The 23486-nt window shown below is 36.1% G+C and overlaps 1 protein-coding gene across 50 annotated transcripts in view; it reads right to left on the bottom strand.

Moving 5' to 3' along the window:
• Positions 1-23486, bottom strand: part of myo9aa (myosin IXAa) — a 256784-nt gene that overhangs the window by 195538 nt on the left and 37760 nt on the right. For 30 of the 50 annotated variants that reach the window (NM_001423815.1, XM_087258424.1, XM_087258428.1 and 27 more), the window contains 1 exon segment: positions 4484-5401. In NM_001423815.1, the coding sequence (NP_001410744.1) occupies positions 4484-5326 (843 nt within the window). In that variant the 5' untranslated portion in view covers positions 5327-5401. 50 annotated transcript variants of the gene reach the window in all.

The raw sequence follows: 23486 nt of genomic DNA, 5'->3' as shown, positions 1-23486 counted from the left end.
GTGATGAGATTTGCAGTGATATGCAATTTGAGTGTTTGCACCAGACGAAACATGACAGAATTTAAATACAGACAGAATAGTGCACTCACTGCACTCCACGATAATATTTAAGTTAAGATTTAAATCAGCATTTGTTGGTGTCGTCAATCTGTAAACTTGCTCTTGCATGTTTTAAACCAGAATTGCAATACCTAGTTTTCAACCACTGGATGTAAAACATACATATTGCACCTTTCATTGGCAACAAAAAACTTATATGGGAGTTCAGGGCTCAGGTAACTTTTTTGGCAAGCATCCTTCGGCTTTTGGTAGCCAGATATAAATTCTAATAGCTTAAATAGAAAAGACATTATTTTATAAAAAAAAAAAAAAAAAAAAAAAAAAAGACTTTACTAAATTCACTAAATAAAAAAAACATATAATGGCATTAATTATAGGCTACATGCACCATATATTTTTGACAAATCACATTTTAATAATTTCTTTTTATTTAATATGAACAAAAAATTAAAAGCACTAAAATAGGCTATATTCTTCCTCCCATTTAGATAGTTCGAAGGGCACGGTGAACTCATATTTAGTAGCCAGACTTGAAAACATAACAGCCTCAGGGCATCGGGCTAGCAGTTTTGTGAGGCCTGGAGTTCTTAAGTCCCTTCTGAATCTCACCTGATGACATTTATTTTTTAAATCTAAAGAGGCCTCCAAAACTAATTTAGGAACCTTCTTAAAAAAAACTTCATTAGCGAAAACACAAGTAATCCAGCAGTAATTTTCATTAACACCACAGACTTGTACACCAGCAGTCTTAACTCACTTGCACTTAAAGAGCTCCAAAACGGTTATTAGATAAAGTGACAGATGTGTCACCTTGATGTGAGTAAAGAGGAAGAGAGATCTGTGTGCTCGGCCACTGCACACACGCTCTGCATTAATCAGTAATGAGCAGGGCCACAATCTCACTCTACAAACAATTAAAGCCCATCCTCTCCACTCAAGAGCCGTTCAATTGTGCCAGATGGTTGGACATTAACCCATATGCTTAAACATTAGCCTTTTGTAAGCTTCTGCACGGCGAGCCAAAAAGTCAGGGATTATATTGAGATTATTAAATTAAAATAAGAAATCAATCTCGACCAGCAGACATCGCACATTTTAGGATTCTCACTAATCTGACACAACCAGTTTAGTTCATAGATTTTTACCAACAAAACTTAATCAGGCAACAACTATGCAAATATGCAATGTAGAAGAGCTTGTCTGCAGGTATAAACCAATAAGCATTGGTAGCGCTAAATGAATTCCCTCAAACAAAGCTAAAAATTATATTGCACCATATATAAAAAGGCGAAAGATCGTGCAAGTTGATTAAACAAAGATACACAGTCATTCTGACAAACATTTCCTTGTATGTTCCATGAAAGAATGAAGTCAATGATGCCATGATTTTTTAGAAGAACTGCCAGAACAAACTGTTTCAAAACAAAATTCTGAATGGACATGATACATGCACACTTGCCACTAAACATCAGATGAATATTAATAGTAACTACAACAATGAAGCTATATCTGCCAATAATGAACTATGTTTCTTCGCAGAAGACATTTATGGTTTGCATCTGGCTTCATTGTTCAAATAATTCACCCAAATATGAAAAGATTTTATTAATGACTTTTTAAATGACTTTGTTCGCCAATAGCTTTGTTTCAAAAATGTGAATTAAATTTATGCGCACAACAGGAGTATTGCATCCAAGACATGCAGGTAAAGCAGCGTTTCCATCCAAGTAGTTAAAGAGAACAAAATCATCACTTCCTAAATAACTGGTGTCAAATATCAAAAGTTACTTAAATTATTTAATTATTTTCTATTAAAATAATTGTATCGTCAAATCATATTAAGACAAGTCACAGATAGATTTTTTTTCCCTTTCAAAAAAATGAGTGTTTAAGTCTCTAGTGACCGATTCTACATCTCGTATGTACAACATGATCATGTCTACTTTTAAAATAGTCAATCTAAATTTGTACAAACTAACAAATTAACTTATTTCCTTTACGTTGTCTTAACACTGATTGATTGTGTGGAATCCAGCATTTTTTTTTTACAGTGTACTGACACTCAAACGACTTTGTTTGCCAATGTGTCAGGTCATCAGGGTGCCTGCTTTCTATAGACAATATTAAATACTGCTATTAGAGTCAGCAGCCCAATACACAAGTGTTGCATTGTCTAAAGTAATCACACACTCTGACCTGATAAGGAAGTAACAGACAAACAAAATCATTTTTACAGTTTTTTTGGTGTACAAAAGTGTTCTTGGAGCTTCGCATGATTGCAATTGAACCACTAAGTCACATGTAACGTTTTGACAATGTCTTTCATTGATTTTCTAGACTTTAAATGCCTCATCTACGAAGAATGAGAAAGCTCATAGTTCATCAAAAATATTTTTTATTTGTGTTCTGAATATGAATGAAGGTCTTAGTTGATTGAAATAACATATTGGTGAGTAATTTATAACAGAATTTTTCATTTTTGAGTGAACTAAGCCTTTAACAAATACACACAAACTAATTCTTTTGATTCTTTAGAAACACTCATTCGTCTATTAACGAAATACCATTTCAGTAACTTTGATAATGTTATCAAAACACGATCATGTGCTTCTTGGTGACAAAAGCCAAAGGAATTACTGGCATTACTGGAATCCACAAGAACAGCTCTACAACTTGTTCTTTCGGCTGCATTTTGAATACAACATTGTTTCGCATGAATTAATGTATGCCTTTCTAAACTATCAACACTCAAGAGCTTTTCTGGGTCACAGTGTACACGAAACTAGAAGCAAATAAAAGAATGTGGCAATTGCACACAACACAATGCCTTGGTTTATTGGAGGTGTGACTTTGAGCATTTCCAAACAGAGGCCTGAGAGTAGAGAACTCAAAGGTAAGGCCTCGGGAATTTAAGACACAAAGACAAGAGATAGACTGACATGACAACCTCGTCTGCTCAGAACTGAACATATTGTATGAAGCAACAATAATCACAATTAGAACATGTGTGATGATGTTTAATATACAGATGCAGTGTGACAAGACAGGAATAGCAACCAAGGGTCAGGTAAAATGGCGTATTTGTCATAATGGGAGAGAGAATTTAAGGCTTACAAATTATAAACTGTAAGCACAAAGTAGGGCTGGACAATAAATCGATATCAATATATATCACAATAGAATTTTTCTGTCTATTGATAGCCACTGTTTAATAAACAATTTAATTTAACCTGGCAGTAATTGAGTTGGAGGTTTAAGCTGATGAAACATTTGGTGAATTTGAGCAAATTGCCAGGCAACTTCAGGAAATGATGCTGTCAATAGGCAACCAGGTGATGGACAGGGCAATGGGATTCAGATACAATATAACAGTTAGACGGGACAGATGAGAAAAGTAGCCTTGAACCATCGCTCTGCAAGACTGTCTGGCAAAATTGCTCAAAAAGTTGCTCTGTGTATCATCAAGCATCAGAACAAGTATAACTGGTGGCGATATACTTTCACACCTCTGCTCTTGAACAAACTGACCATTTAAGAGTTTCAATTTCTGTGCCTTGACAGCACAATAGCCCCTTTCACACAGTGATACCGGTAAATATCCGGAAAATTTACGGAACGACTTTACCGGTATATACAAAAAAAGCGCTGTTCACACAGGCGAGGACGTTACGGAAATTTTCCGGAAAAGAGCATTCACACATCCATTCCAAAATACCGGTAAATTCTGACATCATTCACCACAAATGAGCTTTAAACGGCTGCGCTTGTATTTGTAAACATTTGACTAAATTACAAACTCTTTTGATGATCAATATTGTAAACAACTTTCACTGGATCATATTCGCATGTCGAGATGTTCATAATATGTGCGTGTGCTGACGCTCACAGGCTGTTTCATGGGCACACGCAAAGCTTGAAGGTAAACAAACAACGGCTTATCATAAGCATCTTATCGATGATTATTTGCACAGTTGGCATTAAGAAGAACATATAAACGTTATCTGACTAACTTCTAGCAGCTAAATGTGTCTGGAAAAATATTCAAAGGCTTTTATTCTCACAAACCGCGCGGACGTAAATGTGTCTGACTGTTGTGATTGGCTAAAGCAGAAGTCTTACGTCAGCACGTTCTAGACGTGCACGAGCTTATTCCGGAAATCTTCCTTCTGCGTTCACACAGCGCAGCATTCCGGCAAATTGCCGGTAATGTTACAACTTCTCTTTCCGGAAAATAGCCAGAACGAATTTACCGGTATTTTCAAAAAGGACCTGTTCACACATACAACCTTTCCGGAAAATTGCCGGTAATTTTCCGGAAAGGTCTGTATGTGTGAAAGGGGCTAATGAGTGCACTGCTCCTACTCATATCACAGTAATTCCAATCAGATTTTTACTTTGAAACTACATTAGAATCAGCTCTTACCTCCAGCACCGGTCCAGCACCAAGAATGATCTGCTCCACTCCACTTGCAAAGCCCTTCTGACTGAGAGCTGTGAGATGGTGGATCAGGAAGTTGGTGCTTTGAGTTTTGCCCGATCCACTCTCCCCAGAAATAACAATGCATTGATTCTGTCTGCTCTGCAGCATGGCATGGTAGGCCACATCTGCCACTGCATAAATGTGTGGCTCCAACTTGCCTAGCTGGTGATTATCATACATTTTGACATATTTGGGGTTATAGATTGGAAGAAACTTGAAGGGGTTGATGACTATGAGGATGCTGCCCACGTAGGTGTAGATCTTCTCCTGCTTGAAGCGACTACGCAGGTTGTCCAGCAGGGTCTTCTCGTTGAGGTCCGGCAGGTTGCACAAGTCATCGAAGTCCTTTGGCAAAGGCTGTGGCAGGAAGCCCCGCTCTACCATGCGCCGGCGCTCTTCTGTGACTTGCAACCACATCTGCAAGTTTCCATAGTGGATGGAGCCGTCCAGGTTCTTCTCGCGCAGCAGGAAGCGGTAGTCCTCGCTGCTGAAGCGGTTCTCCAGTGCCATGCGAGGCCATAGCATCATGCGCTGGACGGGATAGTCGGTGGGGTTGAGGATCCACTCCTCCCCACCGAACTCCTTCACTTCCGCCAAGACGTAACATTTTGTCCGATCTAGCTGCAGCCGATCGATAACCTGCTCGATAACCTCTGCAGCCGAAGTGATCTTACGGGCGGCGACAGGGCAGTAGATAGTGCCCTCTGCGATGATCCCCGGGTAGATGCGCAGGGTGAGCTCGGAGTCCTCAAAGCGTCGTCTACCGCCAACATCATGAACACTCATATTGGAGCAGCAGTTTCCATCAGCGCTCACCGTACATCCTTCAAAAGGCCCAGATACTGCTTCAAGACATCACAACTGCTAGAGGAAGACAGAGAAAAAGAGATCATTAGTATTTAGCTGGATTTTTCAGTGAGTGATAGCATTATCCACTGAGCAAGGTAAATGATTTCTGAAATTCATTTGTCTATTGTACGAGCCACTTCAACATTCTGTAAGGCAGTGGTGCCCAACCCTCAGGCCATGGACTGGTACCAGTTTGTGGATCAATGGATACCGGGTACAAGAAATCATTCATATTTCTGTTTTATTTATTATCTGAATCTGAACCATTATTTTGAAAAATATTTTTTTTCTCTAGATTAAATTTCAGTCACTTGAGCACCAAAATTTAACCCACAAGCTAAGAAAATGAGCAACAAACAGACATCTTTAGAAAGTTTCTTTGTGCATGGCAAAACTGCTGGAGATAAATGATGGCGGTCGTTCAAATATCGCATCTTCTCTGCGTGCAAGTTCGTTATTTAGAATAAAGGTTGTGCACAATTTGGGAGAGAAACAAGCAGCAAGCACCCAGTTAAAAACATCTTCTGAGTGCCGAGAACAAACTGCAAGTCATGTAATAATAACAACCAGCTTTTCAAAATCAAATTTCAGTAGACTATTTATCTCAGACAAACACTGCACTGTTTAATAATTTTGCTCAATTTATACATGTAAATGCAACTAAAAAAACAAGTAACTAAAAACATATACAGCTGATTTAATTGTTGTTTATAAATCTTGCAACTGTGGAATACAGCATTACTTGTGAAACTGTAATTGTGAAAAAATACTGTGTGTTTCATATTTACATTCCATGTGGTTATTTTCTATCCTACAATACTTTTTGTTGTGTTACTATTTAATTGTTTTCCTATTTGGCTCTGACAATGTAGCTATGTTTTCTATAGTTCTGTTTACTTCGTTATTTGCACAATAGCACAGTGGAGCTGTGTATAGTTTTTTCAGCTGTTTATTTGTAAACAGGAAAGGAAAGCCCTGTGTTTGAATTAGTCTTGGGCGATATATGAAATTTTCAGATCGGCATATCGCCCCCCTGTGAGATCGCCGATACACAATACTAGTGTTATATATATATATATATATATATATATATATTAAAAAAAAAAAAATATATATATATATATATATATATATATATATATATAAATATATATATATATATATATATATATATATATATATATATATATATATATATATATATATATATATATATATAAATATATATATATATATATATATATATATATATATATATATATATATATATATATATATATATATATATATTAGTATTATTATTATTATTATATTTAACCATATCTAAACATATTTTTTAACCTTTCGGCTGATTTTTAAACTTCTTTAATAACCTATTGCATTTGCATAACATTTGATTTTGGATAATTATTCAAAACAATGCAAATCACTGCCCTCTTACAGCTAAATGGGCTTTGAGACCGAAATTATATCAAACAAGACTCAATGCAACAGTGCGGTGTGGGACAGGATTTGATGTTGACTTCGGGTTCATGCCTTCGGGTTCATCCTCAGCCCGCAGGACTGCCGCAAAATAGATATAATATACATGGATGAAAGCAAACGAAATCATATTTATATATGCACGGAAAAAACAAAGACGCAATAAGGTCATTTTAGACGGGAGGCGGATGGAGGACTCGTGCCCGCACGTGACTGTTTCTGTGCGGTGAAGTTTTCCATGTTATTGTTTAGTTGAGCGCGGTGCAGCTTCAGGTCTAATCAATCACAAAAGTAATAATTAACAGTGTCACATTTGTATTTGCTAAGATCTAACACAATGTTGCGCATGGCATATGTGTTTATTGTTTTCTGATAAGAGTTTCATTTTAGACATGGCTGCGGCGAGTCGGCATTAGCCAATTGGTCTAATATAAAATAGCCTATTTGACCTAAAACTTTTCACTGAGCTCAGTAAATGTTCTTTGATAAGTTATTAATAATCTGTTCAATAATTATTTAATGCCAAAAGTAATGGTTAAATACAGATTGTTTTTAATTGCATATAGGCAAGTTTAAATTGATAAATAAAATATATTTTAGGCTATAAAAATAAATATAGACCTAACATATTTTTTAAATTAAATAAATAGGTTATTTTCTGAAAAATGCGCATGTCCGTGTTTATCATTCTATCGAATTAAACACAAATAAAATATATATTCCATGTATTTGAAGGAGCAGTCAATGCATGCACTAAAAAATAGTCTATTAGCTCCTTAAAACTTAAATAGGCTATTAATAACGGATATAAAAGATGAAAAAAAATTGTGAAAGTAAGAGAGAATTAAGCGGCAGTGCTGGTAAAGCAGTCTCAAATGATCAACGACCGCAACATGTCTTAGTTCAGAACATTTGATCTGGTTTCAGAGTTCTTTCATTTTATTTTTCAGTTGTTTCTTTTTTACAAAGCGTTTTATTTAACATGTTTGTTAATAAAATCCAGTTTTGCTATTTAGACTAGTATTTTTATGCAACAAAGTTGCAAACTAATTTGCTCTAAGATGTGGCTGTGCCCTCAAATGCAGCTCGCGCTTCACCTGTTGCTGCTGAGAGAGAGACAAAGAGAGAGCGCAAGGGAGCAATCGAAGTAATTCATTTTTGTCCAAAAGTGTCGGTCAGGCGATGTAGATGTAAACAGCTGAAACTATCATATTATTTATAGTTTATCTATTATGAATGATGATGATTAAAATTAATAACACTATTCATTTTATTCAATAATGCAATTAAAACATGTAATAGGTCTACATTAGTGCGAAACGAGCTAAATAACGTCTTTAAAATCGTCATAGGTCTCAGCTCCCGACGATATCTTTGCCAATCGTCTATCGGCACAACCCTAGTTTGAATTATATTTTGCTATAAAAATGTTTAATAAAGTTTTAATAAAGGCTTTAACCCTCAATTAACCTTTTATAGGAAAATACTGGATATATCGTATACCGTCATTCCACCAAAAAATACCAGGATATGACATTTTGCTCATATCGCCCAGCCCTAAATGACACTAAAGTGTACATAAACATCCAAAAAATTGACAAATCAATCACCTTAATATATAACTTTTTTTATATAATGATTGGCTTCTAATATTCCCATAACAAATGTCTATTCATTCATTCACTTTCTATTCGGCTTAGTCCCTTCATTAATCTGGGGTCTCCACAGCGGAATGAACCACCAACTTATTCAGCACGTTGTTATGCAGCGGATGCCCTTCCAGCTGCAACCCATCTCTGGAAAACATCCACTTACACTCATTCACACTCATACACTACGGACAATTTAGCCTACCCAATTCACCTGTACCCCATGTCTTTGGACTGTAGGGGAAACCGGAGCACCCGGAGGAAAACCCACATGAACGCAGGGAGAACATGCAAACTCCACAAAAAAACACCAACTGACCCAGCTGAGGCTCGAACCAGCGACATTCTTGCTGTGAGGCGACAACACTACCTACTGCGACACTGCGTCGCCTATTATGTCTATTCAGATATCTAATATTAATACAACTAATTAACTTGGTACTCTTCACTTATTGTGGTCCCTTATTGTGTCACAAAACTGAACGATCCAACAAACAAAGTTGATGAGCTACTGTTGCTAAAGTGATTAAAACAGAGTCACTATCAAGAACGAACAGATCCACGCCTCGGCACACACTGGGTCACTATCTGCTCTCAACAGAGCACAGAAAATCAACCCAGTGCCAAAATCACCAGCTGCCACCTTCCCCAACAGACAGACAATAACTTGATTCACAACCACCACTTCATAATGACTCAATAGTCGCCAAGGGTTACTATTCATTACAGAAGCACCATGTGTACACTTAAATAAAATAGAAAAACACAGCAATCACTTCGCTAAATTGCTATAAACGTCACATAAATGTCAATGTTTACCTGAAAACATCCGTTTTAGCTCTAAAAAAACAGGTTCATTTACTTCAAATAACACCCACGGACTTGCATTTGTTTGAAGCTAAACAAAGCATGACTCTACTTTCAGTCTTCACACAATCTGATGTGTTATTTCAGCTGAGGGCACGGGCTATCTCTGAAACAACAACTCAAACACTAACAGCCTTCAGGGTTTCAATACCCGTCGAGGAGCAGGGCTTTATTTATTTTGTGCTAGCGAAGTCAATGTGGCTCCTGTGTGCTGGTGCCCGTCTCTCATCAGGAGCCAATGAGTGCGGCTGATATCTGGAGTCCAGCCAGCTCTCAGGTGCAGAGACAGGTCTCACTGAGCTCTCTGTTCACCACTGCTATTGATACAACTGACACATTAGTTTACACTGCAGCATTTGTAGAATGGTGAATTGTGTCGGATCGAGTAAGGAGCTGATACTTGGATATCCTTTAAACATCAGGATTGGTTTAGAGCTTAATTGTAGTCCAAGACTTGTTCAAGTAGAGTATTTGGATAACACTTGTGGAAAAATAGCTGTTAAGGAAATAGATGCCGGAGAGTGTTACAGTAAAACTAACAGATCACATCATTCTGGTTTGTATGCAATCCAACACACTGGCAATGCATGCTATCTTACAGCTTTTTATAAACTGCACAGTTTTTAACACATTATAAATTTACACAAATGCTGCTACATATTGTCTAGGACAATATACAGTACACACACACACACACACACACACACACACGCACATATACATATATATATATATATATATATATATATATATATATATATATATATATATATATATATATATATATATATTAGTGCTGTCAAAACTAGTGTGTTAACGCATGCGATTAATTTCAAATATTAAACTTGTTAAAAAAAAATTAGCGCAATTAATGCAGTTGCACTTTAAAAAAAAAAAATTATTTCCTGTTGTGGCCGACGTGAGTTCAACATGCAAAAAAATATAGATAAGACCAAGAAAGCACTTTTTGAATGCAAGTTTCATTATAAAACAATTAATGTCGCATTACCAGGCTATCCAGCGTTTTCTCCTGAGTTTTATGCAATTTCGGGTGTTTCATTTTTAACTTTCGACTTTTGCTTTAATGGAATGCAATACTGCATAGTGAACGGAAAGAAAAACCTCCACATTTCGTGACTCGGTGGTCCTTTAAGGTAATCAAAAATTACTGCTTACATGGTAGACTCTTATTAAGAGTATTATCTTAATCATATTAAAATCGGAGTATTGGTGTCCATGTAAATGTAGTCAGAAAGTGACAGATGAAGTGGTGAGCTGTCAAAGACAGCGCATTCCAAGTGGTGCTCGCTGCAGAGCCATTTGGGCGAGCTGAGCTCCAGCGAGGGGGAGCTTGAGCTTGATCTCCACCTTTTTTGCACTTCTTCTACGAGTGATGTCACTGGGGGTAGGGTTAGGGGTGGGGTTGGTGTACGCATTAGAACAGCTTACAGGAGGAGGAGCGAGAGCTCATGCTCCCCCTCGCTGGAGCTCAGCTCTGCTCAAATGGCTCTGCAGCGAGCACCCTCTCGCGCATTCCTCTGCCTTTCAGCATGAGCCCTCCAATGTTTTATTAAGTTTGACCTGTTTCCTTTTTAAACACAACTTTTGTAAAGCACCTGCTTCTTATTGTTGTGTCAGAATCTTTGTGAAATACAGCCATACTTTAGAATGCTTAGTTTAAGCAAATTTGTTGAACGTGATCAAGAGTGTTGAATCTGAACGAAGTCGCTCCGGCTGCCCTGTCCTGCGTCGTTGTGCATGTATGTGTGTCTGTGTCTGTGAGTGTTTCATATTTTGCGCGTTTCATAGCAACAAACCTGCCTAAACGTCGTTGTCCGGAGCCACTAAATCAAAAAGTTACGACTAGCCATGAGATTACGTTGCACTCTCAGCTCAAATCATTCAAAAAAAAGGTCCAAGGTCAAAAAAAAAAGGTAAAAAAAAAATTTGTCCCCCGATAATGTCAACAGACCAGACTGTTTTAGAAACTGGATGAATGTTAAGGTAGATTAAGCAAAATTGTTCCTACTTTATAATTAATGTTTTCAACTCACAGCAATACAACTTTACGATGAGTACAATTGTTTGTATTTAATTCTTTATTGTTTTCCATTTTCCATTACAAAGCCTGTATTTTGGCTTTTTTGTAGTCCACTTATATTTCAACTAGGAAATCAATGTTTTCTTTATTGGCATTGATTGTTTTGAAATTTAAATGGCACTAACATGCCTGTGTTTTTATTTCTGTAATAAATATGGCTTTAAATATTTATTTATTTATTTATTTATTTATGTATTTACTTATTTATTTATTCATTTATTTATTTATTTATTTATCTATTTATTAGGGCTGCACAATATATTATTACATCATTGATATTGCATCCATTCGCAAAAGTCACATCGCAAAGATATTCATATTTATTTGGTTTATGCAAAAAAAGTATTTAGAATTTTTACTTAGAATGTCTTAGTCTTGTTTCTAGTCCAAATATCTACATTTCAAGAAGATCATTCACTTATCCTTACATATTATTCACTTTCACTTACTTGCTCCAAGTAAAAAATTGTGTTTAATTTTACTTGCTTTTTCTCTTATTGTGACATTAATCCAATTAAAATGGTCATGAAATAAAAATAAAAAAAAACATTGAAGGGTGAGTGGTGCATGAACTCTTCCTATCAAAACCAATTGCATCATTGAAAGATGGGTGTTGCTAAGAGTCACACACTGAAAGCTCCGCCCTAAAGACATTCCATGTGACAAAAAGTGAAGAAGGGGGAGGGATGTTTATGGTATTTAAACAAAGATTATGAGGGGGAAAAATACGAAATAATAAAGGGCACAGATATGTTATTCATAATGAACACTATATAATAAAAATAAAACCTACAAACATACAAATTTGAAAAGCACATTTCATGCTTATTATTTATTATACATATAGTACACGTTAAAATTTGCTACAATTAATTTATTTAATTTGAACATAACATGAAAAATGAACAGCAGTTAAATAATTAACATAACACTACATATTTGTACATGATAACACGCTCTGAATGCAGCACACATTCTACTTCTTGACTTTTGGCTTCCAACGCCTCATAAACTGCACACATGCAGACACAAACACTCCACCTCAGTGCACTCGGTAATGCTTAACCAGATTGCATAAGGAGCCATAAGGAGAGTATTAGAGGCGCACTTTGCTGAGCTCTCTGAGGATTTGGGGACCGCACACAAGAGCAGATGGTCAGCACACTACTTAAAGGATAGCAACAGATTTAAAGGAAGATTCTGCTCCCGAGTCCATGCGCACCTTATTTACCATATGGGCTCAATCAACTAATGGCTAGACACTGGGAACTTCAACACTTTACAAACTTGGAACAAGTCAAAGACAAACCACACATCTGATAATCACTCAGAAAAGAAGACAACGCGCTTTTCTTTTTCTTACACTTTTCATTTCAAAAGAATCACAGGTCTGGCCACATTGTAGACGTTGCAGACATAGTGAGGCTGACAAACTTGGCAAGGATGTTCTATAATCTTCCTTTAGCATCTGCAGGGCATTCTTGAACTAAAACCATGTAGACAATGAGCTTTTGGTGTGTGATCAAGAGTGTGAATCTCTCAGCAGGAATTTGACCTCGTTTGTATGCAGCCTTTATCACATGTGAAACACTGAGGGCTTTCTGCGACACGTCCTTCTGGATGAATAAGAAGTGATGTAAACATAGTGGACAGTAGATGAGTGTGCTAGGACCCAAACTAATCTGTCCCCAAAGAACTCTGGGGGGATACAAAAATCGACAGAAATATAAACGGAATGCATGTATACAAATTGAACGCAAGCTTCAATGAACTGTCAAACTATTAGCTGCCAAATCTACATGTTTCTGTAGAAACAGAGTATTAAAAATTAAGCTTTTACTGAAAATAAAAGTTGTGCATGTTGGCTCAGTGGTTAGCACTATTTCCTCACAGCAAGAAGGTCGTTGGTTCGAGACCCGGCTGGGCCAGTAAGCATTTCTGTGTGGAGTTTGCATGCAGTGTTGGCGTGGGTTTCCTCCGGGTGCTCCAGTTTCCCTCACAGTCCAAAGTCATGTGCTGTAGGTGTATTGGGTAAGTTAAATTGACCGTAGTCTATGTGTGTAGGTCCTGGTCCTCCAAGTTGGGGGTTGAGCTTACGTCTAACAACTCACTTCATAGTTATGAAACACCAATATGGTGCGGCTAAATATCAACTTCGATCTAAAATGGCCCAGGGAGTAGGTAAGTAAGTATGGTGTGTGTGTGTGTGTGTGTATATATATATATATATATATATATATATATATATATATATATATATATATATATATATATATATATATATATATATAAAATATAAATATATATATATATATATATATATATATAAATATATATATATATATATATATATATATATATAAAATATAAATATATATATATATATATATATATAAAAAAAAATATATATATATATATATATACACTTTGTATTTTGTTTACTCCTTTAAATCAGTAATGTTAAATGTTATTTATCTTTACATTTTTTTTCTTTTTTGGCCAATTTTCAAACACTTTTTCCATTTAAAATCAATTTTGGTAAATGTAATTATTCCATTTCATTTTTTATTTGGCTTAGTCCCTTTATTAATCTGGGGTTGCCACAGCACAATAAACCGCCAACCTATCCAGCATATGTTTTACGCAGGGATGCCCTTCCACCTGCAACCCATCACTAGGAAACACCATACACACAAATTCACACACATACACTACAGATAGTTTAGCTTACCCATTTCTCCTATAGCGCATGTCTTTGGACTGTGGGGGAAACAGGAGCACCAGGAGGAAACCCACGAAAACAAGGGGAGAACATGCAAACTCCACACAGAAATGCCAACTGACCCAGCAGAGGCTCGAACCAGCAACCTTCTTGCTGTGAGGCGATTGTGCAACCCACTGCTCCACCATGCAGCCAATTCAATTTCATTCCTATAGAAATGTTTAATTTTTTCAAGTAAGCATGAAGGTGAATCCAAACTCCAGTCTCTAAAATCATAACTGTTATTGGGTCATGAGAAGATTGCACAATTCATATGATTTCTCCTCTAATCCACTAACATATCAGTAATAGCTCATAATTGGCATGACATTGGGTTGCTCCACCGCTCGGCTACTTGGTTCATGGTTGAGATCTCTTTAACATTAACAATTTAAAGCCTCTTAAAGGAAAAAGTATCCAAAGAATGCTGAAAAAGTAAGAGGTGATGGAGGTGTTTATAAGCATTCAATATACAACATACAAAAACTTATAGAACTTTTTAGAAAGTTATGCAATTATAAAGAATTTATTCGTTTGTTTGGTTTGTTTGTTTGCAAGGCTAGGTTTAAATAACCTTGAGACATTATGCAGCGGCTCCAGGATATTGCCCCTTTGCAATTGCAGATTTTAAGCATGACAATCCTGCAATATTCAGGGTAGCTTGAGTTTATTTTCTATAGACTTTAGGATCCATCATGTGGTAACAGACATGCAGCTAGAGCCCACTGTGAGAAAGGCTATATGGATTAAATTCATTGCTACACAATTTTCAGTTCCAGTGCTTCAGCATTTATTGTCACCTTGCACACACACTAGGGCTGTGCAATAAATCAAAAATTTGGTTTCGACTTCGATTTTGGCCTCTAATGATTATAAAAAAAAAAACATTAATCGAGACTAAATTATTATTGCATCATATAGCATCCCCTTTCCAGTTGTACACATATGTTGCTGTGCAAAGCTTAGGTTTATATGAAAATGACTAAAAGCATGTGCTGTAATGTAACTTTTTCTGCACAGGATCCGCATCATTCATTGATGTACATTTCAGGACTGCTGTAGCTAAAGTGTTTTTCTTACAGTTAAGATGCTTAAAGCACAGTACAGTATGTTTCATTTTTTTATTGTATTGCATTTATTTCCCTTTTCTTTTGCGGGGAGGAAAATAACAATCTATATATACACATAATGCATAGTGCATCCTTTCTGAGTAACATTGTCACAATCAATCTGTACAATTTATCAATGCTGCTTAAGCATTGCATTAAAAAAACTAGTGCAAGGTAAACAATAACAAAGTGGAAATTGAAAAGCAGCATAATGGATTGAGTGCACCAGATGCTGAATACACATGTAAATATACTCTTACAATACGTAGACTGTAGCAGTAATACAGCGAATTGCAAGGTTACCATTGTTAACACAGTAGGCACCTTATTTTCTGCTGCATATCACAGACAAGAAAAGACGTAAACACGATTTACGCATTTTCAGATACAAAAAATAAGTGGTTATAAAATATTAGAAGAAAATAGTTTGTGAAAACAAATGGAAAAAAACAATGCTAATATTGTCACAAATGTAAAGAAAGGTCAGTTTGCAAAAAAAATAAAAAATATATATTAATAATGATAATAATTGTCTGTCTGAATCCACAATAGCGCTCATAATAATAATGTCATGCCAAATCAACAGGTGCAAATAAAAGTAATGCTGGCCGATCAGAAAGGAGAAAAAGAGTGTGCACACTGACATCATAATGGTTTATTGTGCGTACTTCGCAGAAACAAAAGCTGAAGTTTTGAAAATAGCATCTCCAGACATCTTTACACAGCATAGAAGCCAAACCTGTAGCGGCATCAAAATTTTAAAAATCTGTCATTACATAAAACTGTTTAGTGTAGCATAGCGTATCTACACTGAACTCTGAGCAAAAAACAGACCTGCTTTACGCCTGATTCACACATGTCTTTAAAGTTGGGGCTGATGTGATCATCATAGCAGCATCAGCCAATGACAATAGTGCAATCAGTTACTGTCTGAGCTGGGGTATATGCATAAAGTTAACTGATTTGCCAATGCTTCTGTTGGCGCTTGGAAAAATTGAGAAATTCCTAACTTATTCAGCCAGCAGCACTTGATGGATCCACAATTCAGTTTGGCACGCTTGACATCAAAGTGAATAGGAAGCGTTGATGCTGAAGCCCATTATAAAATGTTAGGGCCGCCTTAAAGCAGCTGTGTAAAGATGACTTCCGAGTAGACAAGTTCATGTCGTCGCATGCCTGGGCTTTTTAAAAAAAGTAATACTGTATTTAGCTTTTCACTTGTACAGAAGCTCTGAACCATACAAACACCTCTTAAAATGGATTTTTTAGGCATTACATATCTGTACATATGTACATTACTGTAACACATTTTACTGAAGAACATTTGAGCTGGTTTAAGTTCTTTTTCATTTTATTTAAAATATATTTGTTTGACCTTTTTGTTAATTGAATCATGTTTTGTTATTTAACCTATTATTTTTACACAACAGTCAAGTTGAATGTTAATTTGCTGTGTGAAGAAAAGGAAATAATTTACTTTTGGTGTGCTGAGTTATGTGAAATCGTGAATATAGGTCTATATAATCATGTTGCAATTTTAAAATGATTGATTTTCTGCATAGTATAGGCCATTAATTTCATATGATCAGTGCTTTCTTTTAAGTATTTAAAGTAAAAAATCAGTTGTTAATGGTTTAAAAATATAACATTTTAACATTTTTTGGCAAATATATTGGTTATCTGCCTCCAATTCTTAAGAATTATCGGTTATCGATATCGGCCAAAAAATCCATATCGGTGCATCCCTACAATATAATAAAGAAAAGGACACAACTCAAATAAACAGCGTTCATTTTCCGAGTCTAAGAGTATTCAGGTCCAACAATCAAAATACAAAAACAAAATTAATTCAATAAAATAGATCATTATTAAAGTTAGAAATGGAACAATTTCTTAAGCCAGAATATTTAAAAAATCATTATAATATATTACGCCTTAAAAATGCATGCAAATGATCATTGTAATACAAACTCAACATTGTATATAAAGTAGGGCTGTGCAATTAATCGAAAATCCGATTTCGATTATAGCTTCTAACGATTATGAACAACCATTAATCGAGTTAAACGATTATTCCATTATTTACCGCCCCCTTTCCAGTTGTCCTCACTTGTTGCTCTTAAAAGCGTGAAAGAACGCATGCTTATGTGCGTGTGTGTGCAGCGCAAAGACACAATCAGAAGCACATTGCGACGAGCAGAGAGCTATTTTGTTTTTTAACTATTTCATATTTATCCATAACATGCTAATTTTTGGATCGTGCTGATTCTCTTGAGATTCACCAAAAGGAAATTCAGTGTGGGCCTATTACAGTATGCCTCACAATCTGGTGCACCCAGAGGAAACTCCACAAGTCCAGCTCAGTGACTCATTTGCTGGACACTTGAAAACAGAGCCTCATTCAAACAGCACTGCCACGTCAAGTGCAAAGCATTGAGTCCATTAGTGAAATAGGCCCTTTGTTCCACATCCCAACGATGCAATCTTTTGTAAAGTAACACTCACTAGAGCAGCTATCCCTGATTATGGAGGCACAAATGCCTCTCTCTCTCTCTCTATACAATAAAACCATATGATGTGAACACAGGCCAATCAGCAGTGAGCACTGAGACTGATGCATGCAGTTGGATTTACAGGGCATAGAGGAATATGCGTTCCTTCCTGAGCATACAGGCTTTAACAATCGCTTAGAAGTTGCCGTAAGAGTCAATAACGGTCTGAGAGAGCAGGAAAAAGGAAATCGTACTTTTAAACACACAAAAAACATCAGTAGGACAAACCCGCAAAAAATGCAGAGGACAAACATCCATAGTCTCAATATGTTCACTGCCTCTGGGCTTGGGTTTATTATTGCTGGTAATAAGCAAAGATATACTGTTGCAAAACAAACATGTTTCAAAGTAAAGGAAAGGGGACTGTTTTATAGGATGGCTGCCAAAAATACGAGACACAAGGGAAAATATGCTGAACATAAAGTGAGGGAAAACATGCGGAGAAGTTCTAACACAACATCAAATGCATGTATATTGGGTCTAAAAAAAAATAAACATTTAAAGTTGCCCTCAAATGGAAAGATCACACAAAAAAGCTTAAAATTTTCAAGTGGAAGAAATAAAATCTGAATCAAATTAAAAAGTTTTATTTTCATTTTTTTTATAAAAATGACCACACAACAGTGTTGCCAGATTGGGCAGTTTTGAATGTGATTTTGCGGGTAAAAAAAAAAAAAAGGCATTTGGTGGGTTGACAAAATTTGTGCGCTTTTGAAATGTACAGTGTAGTGACCAGTGCATGCATAGCGCAAACCACGTGGGCCCACCTGCAAGAGGAGGAGAAGGAAAGTTGTATCATTATCTGACTCCCCTTCGTGTGCACGCATATCATGCAGCGCCTGCAGGTAAACTCACAGCAGTTTATCATGACACTTATTATCATGACACTTTTTTTTCCACAATTGACAGCAAGAACAAACATAGAAGTGTTGCCCGATTGACAAGCAGCTCCTTATGTTCAAAAGAACGGGAGAAATTTATAAACCATTTTAAAAGTAAAGCATACTCTAATAGGTAGTGTAATCTACACAACAATAAGTGCAGTGTGTGGGTGAAAGAGGGCAGTGTTTTGATGTGATCTGATTATGTTGTGGTTCTGTGACTGCTGTTGTTGGTTGCTGTATGGTTCAAAATGATGACAGTTAAAGTAACTATGATTTTAATCAATTAAAATTAAATAAAATATTAATCTAATATTTTGGCCATTTTTGTGCGTTTGGGCAGGTTTTGGACCAATGTTGGGCTGGAAAAAGTCTGCTATATCTGGCAACACTGCCACACACTGTTAAAAGTAAAATACAGAGTGCTAGCATGAGATCTTTTGTGATATTTTTTGATCTGCTTATTAAACTTTTAGAAAAAAAAAAAAGTAAGCCAATATTATTGTATACCCTTCCCCCATAAACAAAATGAAATTAAAATTACACACACACACACACACACAAAAAAAAGAATAATAAAAAAATAAAAAAATAAAAAATACATATATTTATGTGCATATGTACATAAAAAATACAAACTGAAATAAGATAGTTAGTGTCCATTATGTATAAAATACATATTGGATCATTTACATTGAGAAATAGCCCATGTACAAAGTACTAATGTACGCCAACAATCTAAAATTATAAACTTAATCCTCAGATACTTATACAATATACTAGGGATGGGCGATTTGACCTAAAACCAAAACAATCTTGATTAAATAAATTTTTTACGGTTATTGTATTTATTTATCTTATTTGTTCGCCCTTCACAAACAAGTTTTGTACAGTAAATATACTCAAATATTACAAAGTCAGAGATTTTTAAATGCAGGGTGCATTACTTGATTTTAAAACAATTGAAATACACACTATCTATTATCTATGATCATTTATTGAACATCAACGCGGAACAACTGAAATTAAAACACACACTGTCTAAAAAGGCTGTCTGCACCATTTACCCATGTTCCCGCTACCAAACTGACCAATTACAAAGCTTGAGTTATAAAGGCTGCCCTGGACAGTATGTGTGGGCTAGGCAGAAGTATAATATCAGAATAATATAATAAGTATAAATCATAATATAATAAGTATGAATTAGATGCAACAAAGTGGGATCGCATGACTCCACACATGGTAAGAATTGAAAAAAATTTACCAGGAAAAATTATATTTATTGTAGGTTCTGAATGTCGCACAAGATTTGCCATTTACTGTAAACCTTTTTATTGTTATTTTTCAAATGATTGTAGCTTATTGCATCTTGCAACCTATTGTCAAAACCTGGAGGAAATCTTTCCATAGTAAAAGAAAGAGTGTGCATTTTTTGTGATATAATTTGTAGTTTTTTTTTTTTGTTTTGTTTTTTGTGGGAGGAGGGCTTCTTATTTGTGGACACCATCCACTTTTAATGCATGTTAAAAAAGCAGCTCACAATAATAAATCATTTTTAAACATGCTATTTAGGTCCTGTGCTGAGTTCACACCAAATGCACTCCAGTATGTTACTGGCTCTAGTTTACTCACTGGCAAAATATGCGTAAGGTTAGGCAATTCATCAGGTATTTTTTACACAAATCTTGTCAGAAAAATCCCTTTAGTAAATCTCCAGCATATGCAATGAGATGTTTGAAATGAGTTTAGTGTAAATCCATGTTATTATATATGGAATTTTCATAATCACATGCAGCATTTACTACACAAAGCCATAGTTAATTGACAACCTATGCAAACAGATGTCAGTATAGCAGAATGATTACCTTAATGTTCGTTGATTTTTATGTAGCTCATCAGTGATCTACCACTTATTAGCTTTGCTCAATAAGGTTTGCAATTTTAATTTGATTAAATGTCTCAGTTCTAATTCCTAAAAAGTAAATTTGCTTTAGCTCACGCAAAAACATTAAGATCACAATAATGTACTTTAAATATGCATAGGAGTCAAAATTTGGACCATTAAAGTAGACGTTTACTTGCATTTAGTGTTCTTTCAGCGCATATAAAATTATCTTTGCAAATGCTGACTCATTTGATATGGACAATACAAAAGCAATGTCTTGTCTTTGACCCATATAACAAGCATTTTGTACAGAAACACAAGGAAGAATATAAGACTTTCAGAAGATTTTCTTGCTGGTGGGATTTATCCTTTTACTAAGAGTGATCAAACAAGGAAGTCGTTAAAATTCCAATTAAAAAACATGATTGCACATATCAGTAATGAAGGCAGGGCCACGCAGAGGTGCAGGATCAGAGGCTTCGCGACAGGGCCAGCTCAAGCAGGGGTCTGTCTGGGAAAGGACCCGGTGAGGGTAGTGAGGCCCATGCTGTCTTTGAGATAAAGCAGGACTGCAGGATGAGATAATTACACAGATAATGAGCCGCTGGCAGCTGGCCCTTTGATTTATGACAGGGGTAGAGGGGTAAAAGAGGCCTGGGAGGGCATACCGGTTCAGGCACCAACTCGCCCCATGGACAATCTCCCCTCACAAATGTCTGCGTAATTACAGGACAGGCCTGCAGTCGAACAGCCACACGTTCTGGCTACTCCAGCCCTCGCCTACAGCTAGCCACACTGAAGAGGCAGCAATGACCTTGTCGGGACGGTTTCTATCCTTTTTCAGAATAAAGCACAGTAGCAGGCAAATGACTGCAGATTGTTTCAGAGATTTAAGGGGAAACATCTTTCAATGGAAAGAAAGATTTCTGGAAAGAAAGATTTGATCAAAATACAGTGCTCAGCGTAAATGAGCATAACCTATTTTGAAAACAAGTATTTTTCTCCATTTCTCAGTCAATAAAGATGATGTATTTTGGTGCATTTGAACCAAACTGATTTATTAAACCGATACATTTATTAAAATAATATTCTAGTCACAGAACATCTTGAAAGACAATACAATTAAATTCATGCAAAATATTAAATAAAAATATGAACTACAAAAATTCAAGAAAATATTAGATCTTTTTAATTTCTCTTCCAATTCTCTTCCTTTCTTGTCCAATTTTTCTCTAACATACAAATTTGGGTTGCTAATATTTGGACTGTTATCGTAAGTTATTTTGTCAGATTTGGCTTCAGCACTGACTAATCTAATGTATTTGTACATTCATTCATTTTCTTGTCGGCTTAGTCCCTTTATTAATCCAGGGTCGCCACAGCGGAACGAACCGCTACCTTATCCAGCAAGTTTTTACACAGCGGATGCCCTTCCAGCCGCAACCCATCTCCGGGAAACATCCACACACACACACACACACACACACACACACACACACACACACACACACACACAGACACACACACACACACACACACACACACACACACACTCATACACTACGGACAATTTAGCCTTCCCAATTCACCTGTACCGCATGTCTTTGGACTGTGGGGGAAACCGAAGCACCCGGAGGAAACCCACGCGAATGCAGGGAGAACATGCAAACTCAACACAGAAACGCCAACCGAGCCGAGGTTCGAACCAGCGACCCAGTGACCTTCTTGCTGTGAGACGACAACACTACCTACTGCGCCACTGCCTCGCCCATATTTGTACAAATATAATATTAATAAAGCATCCTACATAAAAAAAATATAAAAAAAACATTTAAAAGAGAGACTGGTGAGAGGTGCATTCTGAGCATTGTAACGTTCATCTGTGTACTGATTATCAAAGTGTGGAATGACATGAGGGAAAATAAATGATGACAGAACTTTGGGGTGTATTGATGGAATGTTGGTTTATTTGGAAATTTAGCTAACAAAGCTGATAGGATAGTAGGACACTCAAAAATGAAAATCAACTCCTCAAGTGGTTCATAATCTTAACACAAAAGAAGATATTTTGAAGAATGTTTGAAACTGTTAAATATTTAAATTCTATAGTAATGTAAGGAAAACTAATACTAATGAAAATAAAATGTTCACGAGAAAAAAATAAAACACAAAGAGGTTTGTGACAAGTGCAAGATAAGTAAATAATGACACAATTTTCAATTTTGTGTGGAGGCATTTAGCTATTCAACAAGAATAGGCAATATACACAAGAAGTGGTGATTACGCAAAGGAACTGTCGGTGCTCTGAAAATTAAGAGAGCTAGAGTAAAAAGTAGGGTTTTTTTATTTATAAAGAGAGAAGATGGTTTCTACAGGTGGTTTGTCAAGCCCCCTCACGTGTGTGAAGCTCACTTCATAAATGCATTGTTTTTTGTTTTGTCTTTTTAAGATATGGAGTGATTGTGAATGTGTATGGTGCAAATGTGCAAAAATGGGTGCAAATGTCGCTTTACGTGTCATTTCAAGAGATGAAAGAGTGTGTTTTCTACAGGTGGTTTGTCTTGCCCACTCACACAGTTTATATAGTTTTGGGGTTGTAATGAGGTGAGGTGGGGAGAGAAGAGGGAAATTGAAAGGATATTGAAAAGATAGATCATTTCATTACTGGAAATCTAGAAAAGTCCACACCAGGGGTGCCCAAACTTTTTCTTATGGCGGCCCAAAAAACAAACTTTATTGAGGGCTGTGAACTGAAAGTAAAAATACTAAACTATATTAAAGCTTCCATGAGTAATTTCCTAATTTATGTC

This window comes from Danio rerio, chromosome 7, assembly GCF_052040795.2.
Source record: "Danio rerio strain M-AB ecotype USA chromosome 7, GRCz13ab, whole genome shotgun sequence".
In the NCBI taxonomy this organism is placed as follows: Eukaryota; Metazoa; Chordata; class Actinopteri; order Cypriniformes; family Danionidae; genus Danio; species Danio rerio.
Note: the sequence above shows the minus strand (reverse complement) of the source record. Positions and strands in the feature narration are given on the sequence as shown.